The following is a 20,034-nucleotide window of genomic DNA, read 5'->3' as shown; positions in this document are numbered from 1 at the left end:
TCGATGTAAACCGCAGGAGGGGAGAGGGCTGTGGTGCTTGTGTTATGCTTGAAGGCTTCCCAGCAACAGCTGGTTGGCCACTGTGAGAACAGGACGATGGACTAGATGGGCCATTGGCCTCATCCAGCAGGCTATTCTCATCGTCTGGGGTTCTCGTCCCTTCAGCTATCGTAAGTTCACTGGGTGTGACCCTGGAGTCAGTCTCTGCCTCTCAGCCTAACCCACCTCACTGTCAGGCTTCAGGGCCTCAGCTTCCCCCCCCCCCCCGGCAATAGATAAGCAGAACAAAACGAAAGGAGTCTCTTACCAGTTAGAGATTTTAATGAACACAGCGAGAGAACAAAGCATCTGTTCCTCGGAATGAAGGTGCTCCCAATTAAGGGTTCCACCAACTTCCTCTCTAGTCACCCACATCCCTACTGCATCTTGCAACCTGCTCTTGCAACCACTGTCCTGTCTGTGTTGCTACTTTATCTGCCCCCCTTGACCTTGGTCTGATTGGATGGACACACCCCAGTTCCTCCCAGCTTCTGCCTTCTGAACTATGTCCCTCTACGAACCACTGTTCCAAATCTATACTGTCCTCCTGCTCATGGGAAGATTCAGGATCCTGATTAAGAGCGGGGGGGGGGGAGGCTCCCACCATTCCTCCTCAGTGCCACCCTCCTCTACACGGTCCATAACACTTACAGGGTTCTTGCGGGGATTGAGGGAGGAGGGGGGGAACTATATAGGCCTCTTTGCCCAGAAGTGAATGCAGCCCTAAGGCTGAAAAAGTGGACCAATGGTTTGCCTCCCAATAAGACAGTTTCCTATGTTCCTATGCCTTAAGGGAAGGGCCGCAGCTCAGTGGCAGAGCATCTGCCTTGCACGGAGAAGCTCCCAGGTTCGATCCTCGGCATCTCCAAGTAGAGCTAGGAAGGCCTCCTGCCTGAGACTCTGGAGAGCTGCTGCCAGCCAGTGTAGGCAACACTGAGCTGGGTGGATCACTGGTTTGACTCGTTAAGGGGAGCTTCCCACATCAAGCGCTTAGGCCTTGAGCAGGAGACTGCAATGTTGTTCTCCGACAGAATAGAGTACGAGGAGCTGATCGTTTTGAGGATGCTGCAAGGAAAAGGCGGGGGGCCAGATCCAGATTGTGAAGGTCACAGGTCGATTCTGTCCCACCAGGACCGGCAAGGGCAGGCTGCTGTTGTTCAACACAGACAGCCAATGCACCCATCCATCACTGTTTACGGCCTCTGCCATCCCTGACGGGAAACATCTTGTAAAAGGGAAAGAGAGTGCCCATCAATTATTAAAGCCGCCGAGGCTGCCGAGCGAGTGGTCCACAGAGGAGTGATGTCATCCAATGCCATTAGACCCCCACCCCACCCCCACCACTGTCACCAATTATCAAAACCTTCAGCTTGTCCAGAACAGGGGCAGGATGCACTCCTAATCCCATGTATTCACTTATTTATTGCATTGGTATCCCACCATTTCTTCTCCAAAGAGCTCAAGGTGGTGCCCGTGGTTCTCCACCCCCCATTCAACCCCCACAACAACCCTGTGAGGTAGGTCAGTTTGAGAGGCAGTAACTGGCGCCAAGGTCACACCCCCAGTGAGCTTCATGGTCGAGTCGGGATTCGAACCCTGGTCTCCCAAGGTCCTAGTCCGGCATTCCAGCCGCTACGCCACGCCAGCTCTCGTATGACATCAGGAGCAAGGCAGGTAGGCATGGCTTGGGCAAAACCGTCTGGCGAGTCAAATATGGGGAGCAGACCAAGTTTCATTTGGCCTATGGGAAAGAGGCTCCCTAACACCAGTTTAAATTGACAACAGCATCGGACAGGACCATATCGGTTTCCTTTTCACTTTGCGTTTCAAACACATCATCAGAAAAACCTCTCCTCTCCCCGAAGCATCCTGAAGTGGGTGGGGTAGGGAAGGACTTCTGCAGAGGTTCCGCAACATGTAAATCAAACAGAGTTAACCGATTAAAAGCCAGGCAGAGAACAGGCTTTAATCGACATTTGAAGTAAAGACCTTTAATCTGCTGGCAATCCCGACAGGAGAAGTAAATAAAGCCGAGACGAGCCCATCAGCAAATTAAACAGGTTTGTTCTTTTTTGCATGCTGCAAAATAGTTCCGAGGATGGAACATGCTTTGATAGCAAAAAAAAAAAAAAAAAAAAATGTAAAAAAAAATTAATATTAAAAAAATGATCAAAGGGCTGGAGTGCCTTACCTATGAAGCAAAACTAATGCCTGGGGCTTTGCAGTTCAGGAAGAAAGTAAAAAAGATATGGGGGAGGGGAAGTGAGACACGACAGAGGTTTGTAAAGCGATGGGTAGGTCTGCCAGCGTTATAGATGTACAAAAACAGGTTTTAAAAATCTCTCACACAATTCTACAGGGCTGGGAAAGCTCAGGCCCTCCAGGTCTCGCTATGTGGCCCTCAGAAACCTCCCCAAGCCACACCTCCTCCCCACAGGAAGGGACCACGGGGGTAATCTACTCCAACCCCCTGCAATGCAAGAATCTTTTGCCCAACGTGGAGCTTGAACCCACAACCCTGACGTTAAGAGTCTCATGATTTACCGACTGAGCTATCCAGCAGCTATGATTCTATGTCTTTTGCTTGCCAGGGTGAAGGGTGGAGAAGGATGCGTGAGCACGTGCAGAAAACAGCCTGCTGTACACAGGTAAAATTGGCACCTGTTGCTCTGCCCATGTTTGGCTCCGCCCACCACTGGCATGTGGTCCTCAGAAGGTTCCCTAGGGTTATAGATGATAGAACAACGGTCTGCCTTGGTGCCCTTGATTTCTTCCAGCAAAGCAATTCTTACATTTTTTTTTTTTCAAATGCAGAAAATAAAAACGAGAACCAAAACAAAAAAGACAAAAAAGCACACAATCCATCTGGAGAACTCCAGCATGGGTAGTAAACAGGCAGAAATAATATTATATGAGGGAAGAAGGCTTGTGTGGGCGTCACTTACGTAAGAATCCTTTGAGGGGGGTGGAATGCTATATTTATGCCCTCAATCTCCACCTTCCATGCAGAATTGGCAACAAGAAGAAGATTGGCGGAGGGAGTGGGTAAAGGGTAAAGGGATGAATGGGCAAGGCCTTCATGGGTACCAGGGACACTATGGCAGCAACAAGCACCATGCTGGATAGAGCCGTAAATCCAGGGATACCAAACCATCCCGTAATACACTTCCAAAACCTTCCTTCCCACTGCCCCACTATTTTGCCTCCTCTTCAGCTTGGAGGACCGAGCTCTGTTCCAAACCAGACCCGGTTTCCGCACACTGAAGCACGGGTGGGAAACCTGTTCCAGCCCAAGGGCCGCATTCCCTTTTGGGGGCCATATGCCAGTGGTGGGCGGGGCCAGAGGCAACAGTGTGCGGAGCGATGAATGTGAATTTTACCCTTTGTACTCTAGGTTAGATTCTACGCATAAGCTCCCCCCTCTCCGTCTTCCGCCCAGGCAAGCAAGAGGCAGGATCAGTGTTTCCAGCTAGGCAGATACACTCAAGGAGAGTGACAAGCAGAGCTGGCAAAGTATGTGGCTTGGGAAGGGGTGGGCCTAGAGAAGCCTGGTGGGCCACACTCAACCCCCAGCCCTGAGGTTCCCCATTAGGATGAAGACCTGGGTTTTAGGATGCTTGATTCTGCAAATTTTAACACAGAATCAGAGGCAAAAGCAGGACTCCACCGTAACTCAGCCAACCAGCGGAAACCTTCCCATCAGCAGTTTGGTGGAAAAGCACCGCACAACACAGGCTGGCGGGCGCAACCTGTCGAACTCCTGACCCTGTTCACAAATGACCTCTCTGTGTCCTCTCTTGGTGTCCTGCACATCTGCCACTTTTATTTATCATCCACAGCAATGATAATCCGCTAGCATCACTCATGCCAGATTGAGAAGAGACCCATCATTTGCGTAGCTGTAATTTGTTTGCGTGCCGGTTGCTGGGGAAACGGTGCCCAATAATCCCAATTAATGGTGTGTCGTGCCAACAAAGAGGGCAGGTGGTGGGATCTGGGCACTTTGGTGCGCCTCAAAAGCACATCTGTGCCGAAAGGAGAACGGCATCAAACATCTGGTCTGTGAACCTCTTTCCAAAAGCAGCCAGCCAAATGCTTCTTGAAATAATAATTTTATTTTTCGTACCCTACCCATCTGACTGGGTTTCCCCGGTCACTCTGGGAGGCTTTCAACCAAGGTCATATAAGACTGGAGAAGCTGGAGGCCCTCCCAAATGTTCCTGGACTCCAACTCCCATCATCCCCGGCCACTGGACCATGCAGGCTTGGGCTGATGGGAATTGGGGTCCAGGAACACCTGGAGGGCCAAGAGTTGTGCCCCCCCCGTGTTGTAATCAAACTTAAGAAAAGCCATAGCGGCTACTTGTGCAGAGACACAGCAGGGAACCTCCTTTTCTGGCTGGCGCTGCCAGGAACCTTCGTTCCAGGAATGGGGAAACCGTGGCCCACTCAGATGTTGGTGTTCTCCAGCCCCCATCACCCCTGACTGTTGGCAGTGAGGTACTGAGCACCAGAGGGCCCCCCCCCACGTGACGTGTAAATTACTGCTTGAAGATTGTGAGTTTAGTCTACATTCACACCACCAACTTAAAGCACTATGCCACCACTTTAAACAGTCATGGTTTCCACCAAATAATCCTGGGAACTGTAGTCTGTTAAGGGTGCCGAGAGTCATGAGGAGGCCCCTATTCCCCTTGCAGAGCAACAATTCCCAGAACTCCCTGGAAAGAGGGGTTGACCGTTAAACCATCTGGGAACTGTAGCTCTTGGAGGGGGCCAGGGTGGGAGGGTCTCCCCACACCACTCCCAGAATTCTCCATAAATGTTTGAAGTGATACCAGAGTGCTTTAAATGTATGGTGTGAATTTGGCTGGAGGGAAGGGCCTGTTCTGTAAACCCCTCCCAGAAATATTTCCATCACTTTGAAATTGTTCTATCAAAGGCTGTTAACTAAGCTAGCTGAAACAGCCAGGTGTGGTGCATTCACTATTAGATTCTAATGGATGATTTAATATTGTTTTATTTGACACAGGTTGTTTGTTTTAAAGTTATTACTTGGATCAGATTGTTACTATTAATTTCTGCTGTTTTATCATGTTTTTATATGTGTTGGAAGAGTAGGTGGGGCAACCCAGACAGAAAGGCCAGGTGTAAACAAAAAAATTATGATAATGATGATTATGATGATTTGGGGACCCTTTGTTCCTCTGGATGTTGCTGAACTACAACTCCCATCATCCCGGGTCACTGGGTCGTACTCATTGGGGCTGATGGGGGCTGCAGTTCAGCAGCATCTGGGGGATTAAAGTTTCCCCACAGCTGGGCTGGAATGGTGGATAAGAACCTGGGAGACCAGGGTTCAAATCCCCACTCAGCCATAAAGTCTACTGGGTGGCCTTAGGGCAGGGGTAAGCAACCTAAGGCCCGTGGGCCAGATGTGGCTCAATCACCTTCTCAATCCGGCCAGCAGACGGTCCGGGAATCCATGTTTTTACATGAGTAGAATGTGTCCTTTTATTTAAAATGCATCTCTGGGTTATTTGTGGGGCATAGGAATTCGTGTGTGTGTGTGTGTGTATATACATACCATTATATATGGAGTACCATTAGGTCCAGTCGTGTCCGACTCTGGAGTTGCGGCGCTTATCTCGCTCTATAGGCCAAGGGAGCCGGCGTTTATCCGCAGACATCTTCCGGGTCATGTGGCCAGCATGACAAAGCCGCTTCTGGCGAACCAGAGCATCACACGGAAACGCCGTTTACCTTCCCGCCGGAGTGGTCCCTATTTATCTACTTGCACTTTGACGTGCTTTCGAACTGCTTGGTGGGCAGGAGGTGGGACCGAGCAACGGGAGTTCACCCCGACGCAGGGATTTGAACCGCCGACCTTCTGATCGGCAAGCCCTAGACTCTTTGGTTTAACCCACAGCGCCACCAATGTTAGCCCTACTCAGAGTCAACCCACTGAAGTTAACAGACATGACTAACGTAGGCCCCTTCATTTCATTGGGGTCTTACTTTTCCTAGGCGATCAGGGGGCGAACGGTGATCTGCAAATGTTTATCAGAAAGTCCTCCATCCCACCCTTTTGAGTCAGCTGCCGGCAGAGGCCCAAAAGAGAATACCACTGTCTAGATCAGCCGTGCAGGGGGAGCGATTTGGGAAAGAGAGGAATTATATATCTCTTACGAGTCGCCAAGAACCCTTTCCAAGTCATGTAGGATTTCCAGATGCTTCCCTCTCGCGTCCACCTCTCGTGGTTTGTCCCCCCCCCCTCGTTCCCTCCCTCTCTCCCTTTGGAGAAACAAAGGCTCAAGCTGTCCCGGGCGCCTGTCCCGTAACACTCCCATTGCTGTTTCCTCATGCATGGGAAGAAATTCTTGGACCCGGAGCGCACGTTCAAGGGCCAAGAAAAAGACAATTTGCATAGAAAAAGATTTCGCCCTGGGCAGCCTTCGTTGCAAAGGAGGAGAAGCAGAGAGAAACACAGAAGGGCTGGCTTGGGAGAGGGAGGGAGAAGACATCGCAGAACATGCAAAGCAGAGGGATGAGAACAAATCGTATTTCCCCAGGACAGATCCACCGTTTCCCTTCCCTGGGTGAAGTCACACACACACACACACACACAGAGAGAGAGAGAGAGAGAGAGAGAGAGAGAGAATTTTGCCTCTGGAGTAGCCTCGAAACTTCACATCATCTCCAGCAGCAAGCTGGGAATGCGCATTCTTCTCCTCAAAAAACCACCAACAGTCATCCTTTCCTGTAATGGCATACCATGAGGGGAGGCTGGTCTGCTGAGACACTGCCCCACCAACCTCAGCCAGCCCCTGTCTGCCTGCCTTCTTACTCACAACGGTTCCTGTTGGCTTCCTCCTCCGTCTCAGCTTTTGACCTAGAACTCAGCAGGGAGAAGGTGGTAATGGGGACAAACCTAGAAGATGTTGGCTCTGCCTGTCATTGGCTCTGGCGCCACCTACTGTTCGGCTCCCTGCCTTCTGCCCTACCAGTCCCAATGGGCATGGAGATGCTGGAAACACTGTTAAAAATTAGTCAGGCGCCAGGTGTTTTTTGCTACTGGTGCAGGTCCAATTGCGACCAACATCTACAGCTTATGTAGTGCATTTATACCCCACCTTTTTCTCCAAGGAGTACATGGTTCACTCCCCTCCTCAGTAAATCCCAACTACAACAACCCTGTGAGGTAGGTCAAGAGGCTGTGACCGGCTCAAGGTCACCTGGTGAGCTTCATGACTGAGTAGGGAGGGATTTGAATCCTGGTCTCCCAGGTCCTTTTCCACACCACACTGGCTTGCTACAGTGCTTCTGCTATGGGGCAGCTATATAAATTAAGTAGGTAAATAAATAAATAAATATAGGGAAATGGAAATGTCACTTAGAAAACAATCTGAAATGTTAATTGAAGCTGGAATTCATTCTGTTCTGGATTGTTTCAATGTGTTTCAGATTTTCTCTTTAAAATATAAAACAGTATAGAAATAAAAGTAATAATAATAATATTAATTTCATGGGGGGATGGCGCCTAGACTTCGTACAGTAAGAACATGAGAAGAGACCTAGTGTCTAGTCCAGCATCCTCTTCTCAGTGTGGCCAAATATGTACACACAGAAAGAGAGACAGAAAGATACACACACACACACACACACACACACACACACACTAATTTGTCTTGATGCAAGACTTGGCTTTTAGCTGTTTTGCTTCTTTTTATTTTTCCATGTTATTTGTTCTCTATCTGGAAAACGTGACTTCTGTACTGCTTTGGAACTTTCCTGTCTGTCTGCAGTTTTGATGTTGTATTAATGAAAACCTTTATTTACGAGAAATCCACTAATTCGCCTTGATACAAGTGGTTCCCTCACTACGGGAAGCAAAGCTACAGGGAACCAGGCAGAGGGCCTTCTCGGTAGTGGCGCCCGCCCTGTGGAACGCCCTCCCATCAGGGGTCAGAGAGATAAACAACTACCTGTCATTTAGAAAATACCTGAAGGCAGCCCTGTTTAAGTAAGTTTTTAATTTGTGACTTTGTATTGTATTTTAATGTTTGTTGGAGGCTGCCCAGAGTGGCCGGGGAGACCCAGCCAGATGGGCGGAGTATAAATAATAAATTATTATTATTATGAATCTGAGCCGCAGGTGGCACATTTTCAGGTGTTTCTGCAGGGGAATCTTTTGCCTCTCATGTGAAAATGCCCTGCTACAGCCCGGGCCAAAACTGGAGCTGAAACTTCCGGTTAGGTGCCGAGTCAATGGCGGACGGGAGTCCGACGGCTCCGTCCTCCGTTAGGCGATAGGGAGCTCCGTGCCTGCGCCACGGGTCCCTTAAAGCCACGGGAAGAGCGTCCCGTGGACCGACGGCTTCGTGGGTCCCAGACGTGCTGTCTCCGCTCCTGATTTACCCTCGTAAGGGGGAGAATCGGGCGAGCGGAGCCCCAGCACGGGACTGAAGAAGCGGCTGCCTGCGGAGGATCAAAGCAGCGATCCCGCCAGACCTGAGCACCCGGCACTTCCTACATAGAAACTTCCAAAGAAACTCTGTAAGTCAAAATTTGGATTATTTTACAAGTTTAAAGAGCACTGCTTGCAGAGGAAACTTCAAAAGGAAGCCTGTTCCCTTTGAACTGTTTGTGCGAGCTTGGTAGCGCTAAAGGATCAAAGCCGCGGCTAACGGGAAAGTTTTGCGAACTCTGCCAAACTTTTTAAAAGTGATTTAAAAGTTGTTTAAAGTTTGTTTAAAGATCCAAAAACAGTTGATATGGCAAAAGAAGAAGCCCCTCACCCTCTGGATTAGGATTCCGGGTCAGTAGCGGGCTGGGATATATTGTTGCCATTTTTTCTTTGTTGGTGTTCCAGTGTTACAGTGACTGTTTACCAGTGGAGATACTTTGACTCTTTTACAGCCAGATACAAGCTACTTTAAAGACTTGGTGGTTACACTGCAAGTGAGAAAACAGTTACTGGCTTGGGCTATTTAAAATAGACTCTTCTTGGCTTTAAGGAATTTACAATTCTGAAAAATCTGAACTCTTTGCCTAAAAGTTGGATTAATGGACTATTGTGGACTCCTGGCTCAGCAGCCTCTTTGTTCTCAGAAAGTTAGCTGCAGGCCACCTGGTGTTTACTTTTGGGACTGTTGGTCTTCTGCTGTGAATGTCTGAGATTGTTACTATAGCAACTGGAGTGACCTTGAGATTACAGTTACAGAGCCCACAAGGAATGGAACTTAGATCTAAAGGAACTGGCTCTGAAAAAAGGAAAGGCTCTGTTTCCTTAACTCTTCAGGAACAAATGGAGAAATTGGCTGCAAGTGTGGCAGAAATTGCAGAAGGCTTGAAAAGTGTCACCGAAGGGTTGAAGCAAACACAAGAATCGGTGAATGCTATTGGTGCATCAGTGAATACAACAGTTAACTCTGCAATAGAAAAGCTCCAAGTGGATATTAAGGCCGATATTAAAGCCTCCACCCAAACGTTAGAAAAATCGATTGGCCAAATTGAGGAAAACGTCAGAAAGAACAGAGACGAAATTAATAAAATTGGGCAGGAGGTGACCACGTTAAAAAAGGACTCGGAGGAAATTAAAGTGGTCAGAGAAAAAATAAAAAAGGTGGAGGAAAAATTGGACAATTTGGATTTGGAGCAGATCGAAAATATTGGAACACGACAGAGGACTGTGGAAGAGTCTCTTGCTTTTCTGCAACTACATCAGAGAGAAGGAAACCTAAGAATAAGGGGTCTTCCAGAATTGGAGGGGGAAGACCTGAAAGCCTATATTGTGGAACTATTCTCGACTTTTTGGGAGTTAGAAGAGGTAAACGTCTCAGCACGCATAGTGAAGGCCTTCAGATTTGGACCAAGAGGTTCCAGAGGAAAGAAAAGCACTAAAACAGTCAGTGACTGTTTGATTGTGCTACACGATAGACACGACAGAGACTATTTTCTGGATTTACACTACAGAAACAACCTGGTGGTACAGCAGAATAAAGTAATTTTTTACAAGGATATCCCCAGATTCTTTTTAGATAAAAGAGCTCCCTATAACGACCTGGTGACGGAGCTAAGAAGAAGAAAAATCTCCTTCAGTTGGGAATTTCCAGAAGGCCTGGCATTCACGTTTGAAGGGAAAAAGATAAGAATAAGGTCCTTGGCGGATAAGCAAAAGTTTTTGGACAAGCATCTGGAACATTTCAAAGGAACTCCATTGGATCCAGCACAGCTTTACAAGTTTCCAGAAGTATTTCCACCACCGCCGGGACCACCAGGACCAAGCCAAGATCCAGAACAAGATAAGAAAGGACAGGCAACTGGAGGAGAGGAATAAACAAAGAAATGGCGCTCAAGTTAATGACTTGGAACGTTCGGGGATTAAATCAGAGACCAAAGAGACGCAGAGTGTTTTACAGCATAGAAAAGAAGAATTTGGATATAATATGTCTACAGGAAACCCACATAGTTCGGCGTCACAGAAGATTGCTACAGAACAAAAAATTAGGCCAAGAGTTCATATCATCGGATAAGGTCAAGAAGAGAGGAGTAGTGATTTATGCAAAGGAGAAATATAGCCCAAGACAGCTATTCAAAGATGAAGAAGGGAGATACATCGCAATTGAAATTAATGTACAAGGCGAAAAATTTTTGATTCTGGGACTTTATGCACCAAATGATGGAAAGTCGATTTTTTACAAAAAAAATCCATGATTTGCTGTTGGATTATTTGGACTATAAGGTAGTTTGCCTTGGAGACTTTAATGGGGCAGTTTCCACATTAATGGACAGATCTCAAAGAACAAAATTAACAAATGATGGGAAACTCCCAAAGACTTTTTTTGAAATGGTGGACAATTTGAATTTGGTAGATTCTTGGAGATTAAAAAATCCCACAGAAACAGAGGCAACGTACTTCAGCGAATCTCAGCAGTCATGGTCGAGGATAGATTACATCTGGATCTCGAACGAATTGGCTCCAAAATTACAAAAAGCAGAAATCGGTCCTAAAACGCTTTCAGACCATAATCCGGTACAGGTAAACCTAAAAATGATTTCCAAGGATTCTTTCAGGTGGAGAATGGATGATGCATTGATGAGAGATACCAAGCTAGTAGAAAGAGCGGTGAAAAAGATGAAAGAATATTTTCAAATTAATTGGAATTCAGATGTGGAGAAAAGGATTGCCTGGGATGCAAGTAAGGCGGTAATGAGAGGATTCCTCATTAGTGAAAAGGCAAAAAAGAAGAAACAACAAAGTGCAGAGATGGAGAGACTGTTGAAATTAATCAAAGAAAAGGAAAAAGAACTAAGAGGACATCCCAGATGTGTTAAAATCCAAAAAGAAATCAAATACTTGCAATCCCAATATGCGAATATCATGAATCAAGACATCGAATGGAAAGTGAAAATGATGAAACAAAGAACATTTGAATCTGCAAATAAATGTGGAAAACTACTAGCTTGGCAATTAAAGAAAAGACAAAAGGCAAATGTCATCAGTAAATTGGTAGTAAATGGAAAAAATGTAGAGAAACCGGAGGAAATCAGATGGTGCTTTCAGAGATTCTATAAACAATTGTACAAGGAGGAGAAGATAGATGAAGTAGAGATAGACCGATTTCTGGAGAAGAATGGATTGCAAAAGGTCCCAGAGGAAAAACTAACAATTCTCAACCACCCAATAACGACACAAGAAATAGAAGATGCAATAAACAACATGCAACTGGGGAAGGCTCCAGGACCGGATGGATTAACAGCAAAATATTACAAGATATTGAAAGACTGGCTATCACAGCCGTTAAGAGAAATTTGCAATAGAATACTAGAAGGAGATAGGGCACCAGAGACGTGGAAAGAAGCCTTTATCACACTGATCTTAAAACCAGATACTGATAAGACTCTAATGAAAAACTATCGTCCAATATCCCTTTTGAATGTGGATTATAAAATCTTTGCAAATGTTTTGGCTACAAGGTTGAAAAGAGTGTTGAAAGATCATATACATAGAGACCAAGCAGGTTTCCTACCAGGAAGACAAATAAGCAATAATACGAGAATTATTGTGGACATTTTAGAAAAACTGGAGAGAGACATAAACACAGATGCAGCACTATTGTTTGTGGACGCAGAGAAAGCTTTTGACAAAGTATCCTGGACATTTATGAAAAAGAATTTGGAAAAGATGGGAGTTGGAGAAAAATTCTTAAATGGCATTAAGGCCATTTACACAGAACAAAGAGCAAAAGTTATTGTAAACAGTGTGATATCGGAGGAGATTGAAGTAGAGAAAGGAACAAGACAAGGGTGCCCTATCTCCCCTTTACTTTTTATTACGGTCCTGGAAGTCCTTCTGAATATGATTCGGAAAGATAAACAGACAAAAGGAATTAAAGTGGGAGAGAAGGAATACAAATTACGTGCCTTCGCGGACGATTTGATGCTATCCCTGCAAGAACCAGAAGGCAGTGTCCCCAGAGCCTTGGAATTAATTGAACAATTCGGACTTGTAGCTGGCTTTAAATTAAATAAGCAGAAAACCAAAGTTTTAGGTAAAAATCTGAGTGCAGAACAGATCCAAAGAATTCAAGAAGCCACAGGCCTCAATTTTGTCAAATCTGTAAAATATCTAGGTATCAATCTCACAAACAAGAACTTGAACCTGTATAAGGATAATTATGAAAAATTGTGGATGGAGATAAAAAAAGATATGGAGATCTGGACAAGATTTAAACTGTCGTTAATGGGAAGAATAGCAGTGGTTAAAATGAATGTCCTACCAAGGATGCTGTTCTTATTCCAAGCCATACCAATTTTGGACAAACTAGACTGTTTTAAAAAATGGCAAAAGGACCTATCGAAATTTATATGGCAGGGCAAAAAGCCAAGAATAAAATTTAAGATTTTAACAGACTCTAAAGACAGAGGAGGCTTTGCCCTGCCGGACTTAAGGCTTTATTTTGAAGCTGCGGCCTTTTGCTGGTTAAAGGATTGGTTTAAACTAGAGAACGTTGATGTGTTGGACTTGGAGGGACATGATAATATGTTTGGTTGGCATGCATACCTTTGGTATGACAAGGTTAAAATCCACAGAACTTTTAAGTCTCATATTGTGAGAAAATCCCTATATCAGGTTTGGACTAGATACAAAGACTTGTTAGAGAGAAAGACTCCTAGATGGATCTCTCCAGTGGAGGCCAAGGCATATAAGAGACCGAATATGTCTGCAAACTGGTTAAGATATATGGACATATTGCAGCAGGAAGGGGACTCCTTTAAGCTAAAAAGTTATGATCAAGTAAAAAGTCAGGTCCCCGACTGGCTGCACTATTATCAGGTTTATGAAACATTTAAAATGGACAAAAAAGTTGGTTTTCAAGTAGAAAAATCAAAACTGGAAACAGAACTGATAGAATCGAACTTCAAAAACCTTTCCAAAATGTATAACCTTCTGCTAGAGTGGCATACAAAAGATGAACTGGTTAAATCCTCAATGATAGATTGGGCAAAAGATGTAGGACATAATATTATGATGGATGACTGGGAGAGATTGTGGCAAAAAGGTATCAAATTTACTGCTTGTCATGGTTTAAGAGAAAACATAATGAAAATGGTTTATAGATGGTACTTGACACCAGTTAAGATTGCTAAGATGAATACCAAAATGTCAGATGTATGTTGGAAATGTAAACATGCGAAAGGTACCTTTTTTCATATGTGGTGGTTGTGCCCAGCGGTAAGTGCTTTCTGGGATAAGATTTACAATGAGCTTAAGAAGGTAATGAAAGTTACCTTTTGTAAGAAACCAGAGGCATTTCTTCTGAGCATGACCAACGAAGAGATACCCAGTCAGGACAGAGTGTTATTTATGTATGCCACAACAGCAGCTAGAATATTATTGGCAAGAACATGGAAAGGGGAAGAGATACCAACGGTGGAAGAATGGCAGATGAAGATGATGGAATACATGGAACTCGCAGAACTGACCGGCAGAATCCGAGACCAGAGGGAGGAGACGGTATCACGAGAGTGGAAAAAATTTAAAGACTATTTAGTTAAATCAGTAAAATTGAATATTTGAGCAGAAATAAACAGAACATTGGCTTTGACAGATATGTGTTAGATATGAATGGTAAGAGGAATTGTTGTTAGGTGAAAGATATATGTGTCAAAATATGTTAAGATAGGTTGTTAAGATAAGATACATAGTTATTGAGATATTTGACTAAGTAAAAGCTAAGTATATTAAAATTTGGGTAAAAGTGAATTGAACAATATATAAAGCTACCTTGAAGAAGTATATGTTTTTTGAAGACAGTGGAGGGAACGGGGGAAGTCCCCAAACAGAGAAGTTAGAAACAAGAAATATTCAAAGAAAGATACTGGTTAAGGTTTGTATATGTTATTTTTATGTTTTTATTGTTGTTATTGTTTTGAATGTTGATTATGTTTATAGTTGATTATGTTTAATGTTTATTGTGTTTTTATTGATGTTTATGTTATGTGTTGATGTTGTATTTTGTTCTCTTTTTCTTTTATTGGAAAATAATAAAATCTTATAAAAAAAAAAAAAAAACTGGAGCTGAAACAGATGGAGGGAGGCGGCCTCCAAGCTGTGCACGGCCCGCCTTCTCCCTTACATCCCCAACGTCTGGCTCCAGAAGGGTGGGGGACTACAGCGCTTGGGAAAAGAATGATCCAGCATTCCAACAGGCATGCAGAGTCCCAGCATGTTCCATTCGGGAGACCAGCCACAGATGGGCTCAAAAGCAAGTCTTAACTGAAGACCAAGTCCAAACCGAAATTCTCCAGGGGTACTCAACTCCTCAGAAAATCCAGCTTGCCCTTTGCATAGGACAGTTTCACCCTTCAACACTTAACAAAACCCTATGTTTGAATTGTCCTCGCCCCTGATGCTCTGGAGCACATCGAAGACTTATCTCGGAGGCTTTGGGGGCAGGGGTCACCAACATGGTGCCCATGGGTGCAATGGTGCCCATGAGGTCTTTCCCTGGCGCCCGCAAAGCTTCTGAGCAACTCCACCCATCCTTGGTCATGAGGTGCTGAGGGTAGTTACCTTTTTCTCCCTTGAAAAGTCCATAGAGTGGAAGGAGGAAGTTGGAAGAGTGGCACTCTTTCCCACTTCCTCCTCCAGCTCTATGGGTTTTGTCAAGGCTCAGCCTGCTTCTACTGGATGTGACTTTTACCCAAGATCCCTTGGAAAAGTGAACTGTGTATGCGCACAAATACACACTATCTCCTGTTCCAAGATGGGGAGAGAAGAGACTGTTGATGGTACTCATTCAAAAGTCCAAATCTAAGGTGGCTGACATAGATTCCCACACCCATAGAAAGGCAGCTTATCAGGTGGAAGGCCAGACGGGAATCCTGACACTGGTTTTGTATGTGAAGGGAATTTTTGCTAAATGGAGAATTGTTCATGAGCGCAACACAAAAATTATCTGCGCATAAAAAACTGGGTGTTGGCAGAAGGGGTCCCAGTCTAGCCTTCACCCCAATATTTGTGCTTTCTACATGCAACAAACAGTTGTACTGACAGCTCCATTCTAAGACAGCCGAGTCAGACACAGGTTAACCACCTCAATAAAAAACTTGGGGGGTGAGAGAGAGAGAGAGAGAGAGCTCATGATTATGACAAATCCCTATATTCAGATGTCGATCTACACAGACACCTACAGTGTCTGCAATTTGGCAGCCTTACGGGAAATCTTAAATAGGCAGATATAATTTCCAAACACAGATTGTCTTCAGTTCAATCCCTTCTTCTTCTTCTTCTTTTGCAGTAACAGACCTGGCTCGCTCTTGTGCAATCCCAGTTCAACATCATTAAGGAGGTGGAAGCAGCATCTGAAAACATTCTGACTGGCTTCCTAGAACACTTACATCGGAGTTGAAGCACCTCTTGTCAATGGTCCACTGAACAACCCTTCAGAGAACAGCTTTCAATGGTCTTTGGATTTCCATAAAATTCCAGGCATCTCTTCCAGCCCTTTGGCTCCTCGGAACTCCCCGCAATCAGGAGAGCAAAAATGTCACGCCTCACCCTATAGCCCATCCCAACCCGATTTGAAAACCTTAGCTGTGGTACGCACCTCCAAGTGATTCTGCACTCCAAGCACCGCCCGGTCAGGGGGAACCTCCTGCACGCCACTACAGCAAGGGAAAGAAACATAATTACCTCAAGCAGGAGAAAGTGGAGTGCGACTGTGGTTCACAGGCATTGACCATCACCCTAACATTTATTGTGCTGAATCAAATCAAGTAGAGCAGCTAAGGGAAAGCTTTATCCCAGCAGATGCACTAAACTACAATTCCCGTCATCGGCCATGCTTTCTGGGATCAATGGGAGCTGCTGTTCAGCAACATCTGGAGGGCCAAAGGTTCACTGGCCCTTGAGAATTTCTCTGTCACCCTTCCTGATTCATAGTTCAATCTCTTTGCCACTATGCCAAACCAAGGCACAGAAATGTGTGAACCGGAGGTTGCCATAGCCAATCTGGAGAGAAAATTAGAATAAGAATAAGAATAAGAATAATCCCCCTTTTTTTAAAAGGAAAAAGAACTTGCCCAAGGAACCCGCATATTGAGTGAAATAATTGCCCTATTAATAACAAAAGAACCTAACAAGGTTAAAGACGAAGGAAAATATTTTAGCAGCAGGTGCAAAAGCAAGAGCTATCAGTACATTAGCAACAGATGTCATTTGCAATCTTAATTCTCATTATTCCTCTTCTCTTCGCTCTCCCTCTTCCCCACCACCAATTTCCCATTGCCTTACCTAATGTGTCATCTAACTGAAAGGTAGAAACGGAAAATCTCAGCTGTCGGCATGGATCCCAATGTAGGAACAATGGTTTTAACGCCTCATGAGAAAGATCCCCCATTCCCAAAGAGATTTGGGCCGCATATGCACCTTGCATTTAAAGAGCAAGACTTCCCTCAAAGAATTCTGGGAACTATAGTTTGTTAAGGGTTCTGGGAATTTTAGCTCCAGGATTCCTTTTTTGGGGGGAGCTATGTGCTTTAAATGTAAAATAGGTCATATAAATCACCTAAAATATGCATATAAATTCTCAGCCGCTTAGACAGTTAACGGTGGGGTGCAGCAGGTACTGGGCTAGATTAACAGATAAGTCTGAGCCCACTCTGTCATGAAGCTCACTGGGTGACCTTGGGCCAGCCGCAGCCTCTTAACCTCCCTCACAGGGTCGTTGTAGGGATTAACGGAGGAGGGGGTGAACCATATACACCTTGGAGAAAAAGGTGGGGTGTAAATGCAATGAATAAGCCCTTTCTGCTTCCCTACTTAAGAAAGCTGGAGGGGCCAACCAGATGGAGATGTCAGTCGCCAACCTGGCATCCAGATCTCCACGTGGTCGCAACTGGGCCCACGTCAGTAGCAAAACACGCCTGCTACTTGGCTAATTTTTAGCACTGTTGTCTACACTGACCAGCAGCAAATCTCCAGGGCCTCAGACTTGAAGCCTTTTCCAGCTCTACCTGGAGATGCTGGGGAACTGAATCTGGGCCGTTCTGTGTGCAAAGCAGAAGTTTTACCATTGAGCGACAGCCCTTCCTGTAACAGGAGCACAGAAAGTTTCTGTATACCATACCAAGCCACTTGGTCCATCTAGCTCAGTACTGTCTGCACTGACTGGCAGTGGCTCTCCAGAGTTTCACGCAGAGAGCATTTGAGAATGCTTCGAAACATACCGTACTCACCTATACTTGGTCCCAAAGTATTGAAAGAACAGCAGATACCGAGTTTTTGGAGAAACCATGTTGGTTTTTCAAAAGCCGCCGTGAAATTTCAGCTATGAATCGTTAATATGATGCTCTGAACAATTAACATTGCCATTATTAATAACTGCTGGCAAATTTCACAGTTGCCTGAGTCTGGAAGTGGAAAACTCTTGTTGCAATATTTAAAAAACAAACAAACAGCTGTTATCCCCCGCTTTAAAAAATGCTAATTAATGGGAATAAACTGGCACCGCCGACCGGTCTCAGCAGCGTCCTGCCTGATGCAGCATGGCTTTCAGCTGCGTTTGAAAGTTTAGATGCCTGGTAATAAAAGCCCCCTCTTGGAGTCTCTTCACAATTGCCTTTTCTTAAACTTATTGTAGTGATTTTTTTTAAAAAAATAGAGTCCCAAAGTGTTTCTTGTTTTGCGATATTTTTTCCCTCCGCCTTTTGGGGAGAAGCAAAACTTCTTCCCCGTTTGAGAGAGGGCTTGATTCGCCCCATTCTGCAGGCGGCTTCTAAGGCAGCCCAAATTGGTGCCATTGAAGAGATAGGGCGCTTTCACAGGGGCCTAGAGCTATTCGTGTCTCGTCTTGATTGCGATTTTTTTCCGGCTACAAATTGACACACCGCCAGCTGGGTAGGAGGAGCCGAGATTCCGCGGTGATTCTCTTTAGGGATAGGAGGGAAATTCCCACCTGTGAACAAAAACGTCCAATCTCCTTTGTGCTTAACAATTATGTACCGGTATTATTATTGTCGAGAAATATGGTGAATGTGTGTGTGCTGTTGTTTAAATGCAGCGTTGCTTCCAACCCACCAACCCCTTTTAAGGCTTAAAGGCTTCCTTCAAAAAACAGACTTTTCCCCTCTGATTTTTTTTTTTTTTTTTGCAATTGACTTCGTTGCATTGATCTCTCCCAAATCCAAAACACCTGAGAGCAGACCTGACGGGATCTCTCATCAGCGCAAGGTGGTACAACTCAACAGTTAAGGTTGGCTCTTTTTATTCTCAAGAGTTCAGGCATCTTGGATTCAAGAACCTATGAGTGTGTGCAGAATACAGTACCTTCCTCACATTTTAAGGGACCAAGGGCGGATTGCCCCTGCTCATGTACAGAGGTTGTTTCCTCTTTAGAATTATCATATGTCTAGAGCAGTCTTTCCCAACCTTGGGTCCTCAGATGTTATGCTGCATCTGCCATCATCCATGGACATTGCCAAATCAGGAGAATCCCAGACCCAGAGATTTCAGGGCCCAAATCTGAGACCTAGGGTGATGTCACAGGGGTGGGCCTGGGAGACAGTGATTAATTGGGACAGGGGAATAGAGGAGGGCAGACCATCTACGCTATGATTTGCTGCCAGCTCCTGCTGGGCTGAAACTTGCAGGCCACATACAGTCTTCTTCGTGTAATATATGCACTCTTGCCCACCTGTGGGTTCAAGCTCTCCACCTGCATTCCTGTAAGTTGCTTTTGAGATTTCAGCATGTGTGGAAGGCACACTGAAATCTAAGAAACAAGAATGGCTGAATTAGATTTGCAACAGTTGGGGAACAGGGCATAAATTATGCAAAAACAGCAAATATTCAGGCTGGATCAGAATCTATCCTGAATATTTTGTGTTTTGCATAATTTATGCCGGGGGAGTGCAACATTGTATAATTTAGGCAGTGCAGAATTGAGAATCTGAATTTCTTGGTGCAGAGTACGCACAAGGGTATTGCATAGAGAACCAAGGATGACCCTGTGGTTCAAATCTGAGTGATCACGGGCTATTCAGTGTCACGTAGTAACCAACTTTACAGGGTCCTGTTGTTGTAAGCAAAGTCACTTGGATATTGCAAAGAGAGTCCAGAGGGAAAAGAAACCCTGATAACACTTTACTGAAAAAGCTGAACATAAACAGTGTATAATTCAGGAGAAATTAACAGAGAGGTTTTTGCCTTTCGCACTACAGGCTTTGTACATAGCAGGGAGGCACAGAACCAACTACCGTGTTTCTCCTAAAATAAGACACCGTCTTATATTTTTTTTCGCCCAACAAAACACAGTATGGCTTATTTTCAGGGGATGTCTTATTTTAACCGCGTCGCATCGGTACGCTGCATAGCCACGCCTCTCCAGGCTGTTTTAATGGGAGGTACCACGTCACTATGGCTTATTTTCGGGGTATGGCTTATTTTTGGGGAACGGCTTATATTTCGCAAATGCATAGAAATCCTGC

The 20,034-nt window shown here is 45.0% G+C and overlaps 1 protein-coding gene across 1 annotated transcript in view; it reads right to left on the bottom strand.

Annotated features, from left to right (window-relative positions):
- Window positions 1-18,034, bottom strand: part of PUSL1 (pseudouridine synthase like 1) — a 48,793-nt gene extending 30,759 nt beyond the window's left edge. Inside the window, exons 1-2 of the mRNA XM_033156315.1 lie at window positions 17,785-18,034; window positions 16,155-16,212 (exon numbers count right to left, since the gene is read on the bottom strand). Of these exons, the coding sequence (XP_033012206.1) occupies window positions 16,155-16,212; window positions 17,785-17,843 (117 nt within the window). The 5' untranslated portion in view covers window positions 17,844-18,034. The remainder of the gene's footprint in view (window positions 1-16,154; window positions 16,213-17,784) is intronic.
- Window positions 18,035-20,034: the final 2,000 nt, after the last annotated feature.

Source organism: Lacerta agilis, chromosome 8, assembly GCF_009819535.1.
Source record: "Lacerta agilis isolate rLacAgi1 chromosome 8, rLacAgi1.pri, whole genome shotgun sequence".
Lineage (NCBI taxonomy): Eukaryota > Metazoa > Chordata > Lepidosauria > Squamata > Lacertidae > Lacerta > Lacerta agilis.
This window is presented reverse-complemented; position numbering and strand designations above follow the sequence as displayed.